Raw genomic sequence first — 8883 nt, forward strand, 5'->3', positions numbered from 1 at the left:
GTCAGGTTTGAGCTCACGCGCGCCGCCGGGATAACCTGTGTACTTGAATGCTGGTGCAGGCCCTCCGAGCCTCGCATTATCCTCTCCCTCGATTGTACACGCTAAACTTACGCCCCCAACACACTATTACCATCAAACTTGCTCGAGGAATGACGACGACGGCAACACCAGAAGCGCTGAACGCGGAGATCGCGCAGGTTTCTGTGCACATCGCCGACCTCCGCAAGCAGCAGGCGGACGCGGCGCTCATCGAGGAGGAGAAGAAGAAGCTTGGCGAGCTCAAGCGCACCTTCGCGATGCTGCAGAATGCAGGAGGCGCGAAGGATGCGGGCAAGAAGCGGGAACGGCTACTGCTCAAGACGCCCAAGGTGCGTACGCGACATGCTCGGACCTCTGCTCGGACTGACATGACTTGCATTCGCCCCCGTGCTGGTGCATACTCTGGGAATCTAATGTTTGCAGGGCACACGCGACTATGGCCCCGGCGAGATGTTCTGCCGCGAGCACATCGAGCGGATCGTCAAGGAGTGCTTCACGACGTATGGCGGGAGCTGCCTCGACACGCCCGTGTTCGAGCGCAAGGACATTCTCGCGGGCAAGTACGGCGAGGACGCGAAGCTCATCTTCGACCTCATGGACCAGGGCGGTGAGCAGCTCGCCCTGCGCTACGACCACACCGTCCCGCTCGCGCGCTACCTCGCCATGGGCGGTGCGCAGGTCGCGTCGTCGAAGCTCTGGCAGGTCGGGAAGGTCTACCGGAGAGACAACCCGGTGATGTCCAAGGGCCGCATGCGGGAGTTCTCGCAGGCTGTATGTCGTGTGCTCGTGTGACGTCGTTGACTGGTGCTGACTTGGGATGTGCCAGGACTTTGACATCGCAGGGCAATGGGACACCATGATTCCAGATTCCGAGCTGATCAGTCTGCTGTGTACGATCTTGGCGAAACTAGATGTGGGAGAGTTTACCGTGAAGGTCAGTGCGTATGCAGACACTGCCGGTCTCTCTGCTTAACCTCTGGCAGATTAACCACCGAAAAATCTTGGACGGCATTTTCGAGGTGTGCGGAGTGCCACCAGAAAAAATCCGCTCAATATCTTCAGCAGTAGACAAACTAGACAAGGTAATGACCTGAACTTATTCTCGACATCGTTCTCTCAACTGTTGAGCTTAGCTTCCCTGGGTAGAAGTCAAGAAAGAAATGACCGACGAAAAGGGTCTTGACGCTGCGGTAGCAGACAAAATTGGAGAATATGTCAAGCACAAAGGTCTGCATCCCACCGTAAATCCATGAAGAACAATACTCATTCGTTTGCCAGGTGGACTGGCGCTCCTGGATCAGCTGAAGGCGGACAAGGCACTCATGGCAAATCCCAGCGCAAAACATGGAATCGAGGAGATGGCCATCCTCTTCACCTACCTCACCGCGTACGGCGTAATTGACAAGGTACGGTAGTCCGCAACTAGCATATCTTGTTCCTTACGACCATCCTGACATGTTCCCAGCTCTCATTTGACCTCTCCCTCGCGCGGGGGCTGGATTACTACACCGGCATCATCTACGAAGCGATCGTGGAAGCGTCCGCACCACCAGGCTTCGACGCTGCCAATGCCTTCGCCTCCCCCTCCTCGCCACCGCCCACACCCGCACCCGCGAAAAAGAAGCCGGCTAAGAAGAGCACTGACGAGGAGGATGAGGAGGTCGACGAGTCCTCCGTGGGCGTCGGCTCGATCGCCGCGGGCGGGCGGTACGACAACCTCGTAGGCATGTTCACCGCCGCGGCAGCGGCGGAGGGGAAGAAGACCGCGGGGGTGCCGTGCATCGGCGTGAGCATCGGGCTCGACCGCGTGTTCGCGATCGTCTGGCCCAAGTGGGTGCAGCGCGGGATGCGCAGCAAGGAGACGATGGTGTACGTCATGGCCGCCGGCGACGGGCTGCTCACGCAGCGCGTCGCGCTCGTGCGCGAGCTCCGCGATGCGGGCATCAAGGTGCGTCTCTCGCTGCCGCTGCGCGTATCCATGGTAGAGGTTAACGCGGCGCGCAGACGGACTTCTTGTTCAAGAACAAGCCGAAGATCGCCGCGCAGTTCGCGGCGGGGGAGCGCGACGAGGTGCCATTCGCAGTCATTCTGGGCGAGGAGGAGCTCAAGGAGGGGCTCGTCACCGTGAAGGAGCAGAAGTGGGAGCTCGTTGACGGGAAGAAGATCAAGATCGAGTCGACCGACAAGGGCGTGAAGGTGAAGCGCGACGAGCTCATCGCGTGGCTCAAGCGGACACAGACGCACGCAGAGTGGGCGAGCGGGAAGTGGGTGCAGAGCTGAGCGCGTTGGGGCCTCGAGGGGTGTATACCTGTGTGCAGAAGATATATAGATGTAATAATTGGGATAGATGCGTATCCAACCAAGCTCCCCTGTCCGCGGGGCCGTTATGCAAGTAATCCAGAAATCCAGGCTTACAGGTACGTGAAAGTATGATAACATTCCGCGATCTTCATTGCTTATGACAGCTCAATCCTCGTCTTCCGAGCCCGATCCTGAGCCCGATCCTGAGCCGGGCTCGCCTTCATCCTCGTCTAATGGGAACAGTAAGCTCCAGAATGTAAGGCAGTAGATGGAGACACACCATCAACAACATCGTCGCGCGAAATCGCGGCACCCGCCTGCGCGTTCCGTATCAGCGCGCGGATCTCGCTATCGTCAGGAGATACAAGGTCCGACGCGGTCTCGCCGTTCTTGTTCTTTATCCTGCGCATGCCAAGGGGCATTAGGTCGGCCTTGCGCCGCACGGAAAGGGGGCGGAAACGTACGTGGTGTCTGCGCCAGCGTCGAGCAAGCTCTCGACGACGGCCATGCGCAGCTCGGCGTCGGGGTGTGCGAGCGCGAGGTGAAGCGGTGTTGCCTTCTCGATGCGGTTGACCGGGTCGACGTCGCAGTCCTCGTGCGAGAGGATGTGCTCGAGCACAGTGAGGTTGCCGTGCGAGGCGCTGAAATTGAAGCACAGCACGGGAAGGATGGAGGAGGGTGGTGAGTGCCCTGCCAACGCGCGGCGCGAGGCGGAGATACATACTCACGCGTAATGGAGTGCTGGGCGGCGCGCGGTCAGCGCGATGCCGGGACGTGCGGAGGCGAAAGCGCACCTGTGTTTCCCAACCTGCGCACGGGCACGGAAGTCAGCGGGGCGGGCGATGCGATAGGGGGTGCGCGCACCCATCCTGGAAGTTGATGTCGAAGTTCCCGGACTCGAAGACGTCGAGGAGCATATCCTCGTTGTCCTGGCGCGCAGCGGCGAGTAGCCGTTCGTCTGGCACAGTCCCGGGTTTATTTTATTTGCGCAGATGAGGTGGTGACTACGTACTATTGCTTGCACCTTCTGATGCCATGTTGTCGTCCGAAAGAGCAAGCGGCTATGCAGCAATACAACACGGTAGAAGTCGACACGCGTGACTTAGACGCCCAGAGCGCGTGCACAACCATAAACTCTCGACTCATTGATCCGCTGCAAGTCTAACTTCGGTGCGTGCATCGCCGCCCGACGAAAGGCATAGGGGCGTTCTGCGGAGTGTAGAACAACATAGTTGGAATAAGTGATGAGAGTAACATAGACATGGTCATGGCTACACTGTTGGCAGTCAAAACTCGCAGGTGAAATGCTCTACACGTCGGATAGCGACTTGTCGCGCACCAACCAACGTCGTTGATAGCCATGAATTGGCCATGAAAGCTGATACAACGCAATGGCGCGAGAATACTTAGATCTAACCGTTAGGAAACATTTTGCAGTCACCGATGAAGTTGCAATAGATTACGGCGAAAAATAGCGATCCATGTTCAGTTGAAGCCGCCGTATGCACGGACGTCTTTCGTAGGAAAGACGTTATCCAGTATCAGTAGGACACATATCATGCGATTTTGTCCGTAGTAGTACCACACGTTGGTATTGCCCTTGGCATAGAACGTTTACTGGCGGGTCATCCGGCGTCAGCATAACACGATCTGGCAGAAGGAGAAGGTAACTCTGTTAACCTACTTCTAAGCTAAGAAGACACGCTTTATGACGAGTACAATTCTTCTCTGATGTTAATCCCTTCGAGGAGACGTAAGCACCGCACGGAGAGATTGAAGGCAGAAAGCTGGACATACCGAGCTCCTCCCTGACGCCCTTGAGCTCATCCAAATAAGCCTGGTACTGCTGCTTGTTCTCCACCTTCTCCTTGATGCCCTCAAAAATCCTGACAGCTGTCGCGTAGTCGTTGACGCGGCGGGCGGCGCGGACGGCAGCCTCGATGACGTTGGGGGCGGGAACCAAGTCGTGCGCGAAGCAGTTGTTGAGGCCGCGCTGGACCTCGAAGAGATCCTGCGCGGACTGGAAGAACTGCAAGTACCGCTCGTTGAACGACTCGAACGTCTCCTGGTGGTCGTGCGCGCTGGATGCGGGGCGCGCGAGGGCGGGTGCGACGCGCACAGCGACGGGGCGTGCGCGGAGGAGGGCCGTGATCATCTGAGGACGCATGGTGGTGGAGAAGGAGGGCAGGAGACGAGGATTGTTGGGAGACGACGGGTAAAATGGCTGGCTCGATGTCAAGCCTCGCCGCGACTCGTCTGGATTTCCTCTCAACCGGTCCACTCCGACCGTCTCTCCATCTCTCTCTCCACTTCTGCTAAGGCTGCTCACTTTTCTGGTGTTCCCCCCCTTATTTCAAGGAATACATTCTGTCAGCGCCATGTTCCTTTTATTTTACTGAGGACGAGTGGTGAAAGTACCCGAGACTGTTCTTGGAAAATGAGAGCTCGGTGTGGTCGTATTTGGCGGTTGCCGCATAAGTAACGGGCGCCGCTGGCGGATTTTCTCACCCAACCTCTTCCTCCGCCACGACACCAGCTCTTCAACTCGCAGCAATGGATGATGGTACGTCTTCAGCATCAGCCCCGGCGACGACGACAGCGACGACGATGTTCCTGCTACCACCTTGTGACTGTCCGCACCCACCACGCCCCCACCACGCTTCCGAGGACTAGTCTCTAATGTTATCCGTACGGCCGCAGCAGCCCTCAGCCCACAGTTGACGCCCTGTGACGCCCGTGGTCTGCGCCGTGTGCATTGTCGTCTGTTGGCTGAAGGCCTTCAGCGACGAGTCTTTCTTGCAGGCGCTCTGGCTCGGTCGTCAGGAGAAGCAGTCCAGCATAGCACTGCACTTGCGCCTTCAGTGTTCAGTACTTCCCTCTTCCGTCTCCCTGTTGTGTGTTCAGTTTCTTCACGCATACTCCACCCGTCCGTACGCGTCGGCGCCGTTTCCCTTTTCTTGTGTGTGCCGGCCCTCGCCCGCCATCCCTCACTATCCCTCCTCGACATAACCGACCTGACTTAACCCTCCCCCGCACCTCTCAGCCTGGCAGTCTCAAGATATGGCCCCTCCGGCCAACGGCGGCGGCATCAGCATTCCGACCCACGACACTACCATGAGCAACGGCACCGGAATAGGCAGTGCTGATGACCAAGGATGGAACAACGGCGAGCCCGCCCGTGCGGTTGAGCCCCCGAGGCGCTCCAGCAGGAGCAGGAGCCCTGGGGCACGCGGCGACGACAGAGCGTCAGTTTTTTCATTTTCATTTTCAGGCTTATCCTGAGACTGAAGATGCTGCAGTCGCGGCGACGGTAGCGGCGGCGGTCAGAACCCAGGGAACAACCTGCATGTTTCCGGGCTGAGCAACCGTGTCGACACGCGCGACCTCGAGGCTGCGTTCGCCAAAGTGGGCCGGGTGAGCATCGATTGCTGTGCCGCCGCCACTCGTTGACAGCTCATTGTTCTGCAGATCAAGAAGGCCCAGGTCATGTATGATCCGCACACGCGTGAGTCGCGCGGGTTTGGGTTCGTGACGATGGAGACCGGCGAAGAGGCAGATGCTGCTATCACCGCGTTGAATGCTACTGATCTTATGGGCAAGACCATGACAGTCGAGAAGGTGGGTACTTAATCTTCCTTATGCTTTCGCGCCTTTGATGGCATTATTTTGCAGGCCCGCCGTGGACGCGCCCGCACTCCGACGCCTGGAAGATATTACGGTCCGCCGAAGCGCAATGAATGTTCGTATTTTTTGGTGTGTTTGGGTTGGCACTCAATGTTGTCCTGCGCTAGACGAACGCCCCTACGACCCGCGCCCCTACGACAGCCGCTACTCGCGCAACGACGACCGCCGTCGTCCCCGCTATGACGACGATACACGTGGTGGTGGACGCGACTACGAACGTGGCGGTTATCGCGACTACGATCGGGGATACGGCCGCGACTACGACCGCCGCGGTGGCGGTGGTGGATACGACGACAGGCGGTACTAGGCTACAGCTTCTGGCTCCGAGATATGCCTGCCGAATCCGAGTCCGCGTCGGCTGCACCGCAGGCTGCAACTTGACCGAATCAAAAATTTCGCTGTTCCTCTTTATTCGTATGCCAGTGATTATTTGTGCTGATACTACTGTTGAATTCTCATGTACATATATAATGTGTTGTCACACTTTGGGCGATGGTGTCTCACTCGATTTGTATGCGTCGACTACCAACTGTCGTCGTTTGATATGTGAAGAATTCGGCGTTCTGCATATGTAAACGGTAGATTTATTACTTCGCTGTCCCAATCTCAGCTACATCGTATGGATGTTTTGGACCCACGACTCAATTGGCCATTAAGATCTGTCGTAGCGAGTTTGCCCTTCACTACTACACAGGCAGGTCACCGTATTCAACACGGTTGGACCCTGCTAGTGGTTGAACCCTGGGTGAATAGAAATGAGCCTGGGGTGGAAAAGGGAGGGGCGGACCTCAGTCTATCGGGCCCTCGGGTTAACCTGGGGCTCATTGGCGATGAGCCTCAGGCCCAAACGCTCGCTAGGTCACATGCTCGCAAAATTGCGCACCAGTTTAATTTGTCCTTCCCATTCTGTACTTATTGCCGTGAAATATGCTTATATGCAAAATAAAATATATATATATACTGTGTTCTATATGTACGAAATTCTCTACTGCACGCAGAACCGTTGTTCCCAGCATCCCTGTATCCATTTCAAACCACGCGCGAGTTCATTGCATGTCGTAATGTCCGCGGAGGAGGCTACAGTTGCGGAGATGCAGATCACTGACAGCGCGATGGAGTTCTCGATCGCCGCAATGAGGTCCGCGGTCTGCATGATGCTGCGGCTGTACGACGTCGAGGAGGTGGCCGCACCCATGCCCGTGCTCACACCGGAGAGGAATGTGTTCCCCGGTACGCGCGGATCCTGCTGGGCCATCGGCTGGGTGCTGCGCATGAGGCCGCAGCGCTGCAGGCACTTGTCTGTGCCGAGGATGAAGTGTCGGGGATCTGGTACCGCCGGTGATGGTCAGTCACGTCCGGTGTGTTAATTGAATATGAGTGCTGCGCTCACCATCGAGGCCAACTGGGCGACTTCTTGAACACCGACGTCACCGAGAGACGTGCTGACGACGTTGGGCGGCATTCCGAAAACTGACGTATGGAGTGTCAATATCACTCAGTTGAAATCGACAGGGAATGTGCTCACAGAGCTGAGCAACTGGACTAGCACCAGGATCCTCGCTGTTCAGCGCAGCTAATCGAGGGTGAGCATATAACGTGGGTGTCGCGCGTGGATCAGCACGTACAAACGAATGTAACAGGGTCTGGGAACACGTCGTAAACCTCTCACATCAATCTAAATGTGGATGAGAGACATACCACAGTTGTCATTGATCTCGAAGTAAACAGAGCCCTGAGGAAGGACTATGCCAGAACCAGCGGTCACATTGTTGAAGATAAAGCGTGTACCGCCCTGTGGGATCATGCCAGTGGTGATCGTGCTGTTGACTGCATACAGCAACTCGGTAGCATGGGGATGCGTGTGGAACACACTCACGAAAAGTACACACTCTGAGAGTTGTTGAGTGTTGATGCCACTGTGCACGTTTGGAGCCATGGCGGCTGGCTCTGATCTACTTGAAGGTCAGTAAATGAACATAGTGCATTGACATGAGGTCACAAGCTCTCGATGGCATGAAATCAAGGTACTGGTACAGAACATCAGGCGATGCAAGCATCACAGAAAAAGAACCAGAGAAAAGGAGAAAAAACACGGTTGAAAGCCCGACAGATGGGAATATATGCAAACAGGTCTTCAGCAGACCTTACAGCCGTTTGCGGAACATAGGGTGCGAGTGCAAAATTTCTATTTTTTTGACATTGTAGAGTATATCCACAATAGTTCTATTGTTTCTCATCCGACGTCTTTGAAAATTATTGCAACTGAATGGCACAGTGAATATCCAGGGGATGGTCTTGTCAGATTTTGAAGAGTGTGATTTGCCAGAACTGCGACCAGCAGGTATAGCAGTGTAAATTGTTCATATTGCATGCACACAGGTGAAACCTGTAGGTATCAACCACTGATATCAGACATTGATCACTTGTCAGCTGGGTGTCATGGCTGTCTCGCAAACTCAGAAATGCTATATGCAGATGGTTAGGTATCTCAACATATGCTCAAATCAGGCTTTTCAAAAATCTGACAACACCATCCCCTACATATTCACTGTGCCATTCAGTTGCACTAATTTTCAGAGAAATTGCATACAGAATGACACCGCTACTGTAGATATACTGTACAATGTCAAAAAATAGAAATTTCGCACCCGCGCCCTATGTTCCGCAAACGGCTGTAAGATATGCCGAGACACAACATGAGTGAGAGGGGAAGGGGAGGTGAGTGAGACGAGGGTCAAACAGAGTCAGAGAACAATTCAAACTGAACAGAGTGCCCAAAGGCAACTTCATCCCACTGCACCATGGGCTTTGTTTGACCATGTGTGGCACCCGCTGCAATGTGTGTCACATGATCAGGGC

The 8883-nt window shown here is 55.6% G+C and overlaps 5 protein-coding genes across 5 annotated transcripts; 2 read left to right on the top strand and 3 right to left on the bottom strand.

Annotated features, from left to right (window-relative positions):
* Positions 1 to 149: 149 nt before the first annotated feature.
* On the top strand, positions 150 to 2319 carry SCP_0104850 (Histidine--tRNA ligase, mitochondrial; the record flags this gene model as incomplete). The annotated part of the gene is made up of 8 exons (XM_027752717.1): positions 150 to 368; positions 463 to 810; positions 866 to 973; positions 1023 to 1121; positions 1173 to 1266; positions 1318 to 1445; positions 1505 to 1987; positions 2044 to 2319. The coding sequence occupies 8 exons, from the start codon at positions 150 to 152 to the stop codon at positions 2317 to 2319; spliced, it is 1755 nt and encodes a 584-aa protein (XP_027608518.1).
* Positions 2320 to 2505: 186 nt separating this feature from the next.
* Positions 2506 to 3377, bottom strand: SCP_0104860 (Ankyrin repeat-containing protein; the record flags this gene model as incomplete). The annotated part of the gene is made up of 7 exons (XM_027752718.1): positions 2506 to 2570; positions 2621 to 2742; positions 2805 to 2981; positions 3069 to 3081; positions 3135 to 3148; positions 3205 to 3298; positions 3353 to 3377. The coding sequence occupies 7 exons, from the start codon at positions 3375 to 3377 to the stop codon at positions 2506 to 2508; spliced, it is 510 nt and encodes a 169-aa protein (XP_027608519.1).
* Positions 3378 to 4046: 669 nt separating this feature from the next.
* SCP_0104870 (Cytochrome c oxidase subunit 6, mitochondrial) lies at positions 4047 to 4507 on the bottom strand (the record flags this gene model as incomplete). The annotated part of the gene is made up of 2 exons (XM_027752719.1): positions 4047 to 4081; positions 4138 to 4507. 2 exons carry the CDS (start codon positions 4505 to 4507, stop codon positions 4047 to 4049), a joined length of 405 nt encoding a protein of 134 aa, XP_027608520.1.
* Positions 4508 to 4893: 386 nt separating this feature from the next.
* Positions 4894 to 6331, top strand: SCP_0104880 (hypothetical protein; the record flags this gene model as incomplete). Its single annotated transcript, XM_027752720.1, has 6 exons — positions 4894 to 4903; positions 5384 to 5585; positions 5640 to 5754; positions 5809 to 5958; positions 6013 to 6079; positions 6132 to 6331. The coding sequence occupies 6 exons, from the start codon at positions 4894 to 4896 to the stop codon at positions 6329 to 6331; spliced, it is 744 nt and encodes a 247-aa protein (XP_027608521.1).
* A 678-nt stretch (positions 6332 to 7009) lies between these two features.
* SCP_0104890 (RmlC-like cupin) lies at positions 7010 to 7960 on the bottom strand (the record flags this gene model as incomplete). The annotated part of the gene is made up of 5 exons (XM_027752721.1): positions 7010 to 7350; positions 7456 to 7494; positions 7550 to 7597; positions 7650 to 7667; positions 7723 to 7960. 5 exons carry the CDS (start codon positions 7958 to 7960, stop codon positions 7010 to 7012), a joined length of 684 nt encoding a protein of 227 aa, XP_027608522.1.
* Between the last annotated feature and the right edge of the window lie 923 nt (positions 7961 to 8883).

Source organism: Sparassis crispa (assembly GCF_003851025.1).
Source record: "Sparassis crispa DNA, contig_000000F, whole genome shotgun sequence".
Taxonomy (NCBI): domain Eukaryota; kingdom Fungi; phylum Basidiomycota; class Agaricomycetes; order Polyporales; family Sparassidaceae; genus Sparassis; species Sparassis crispa.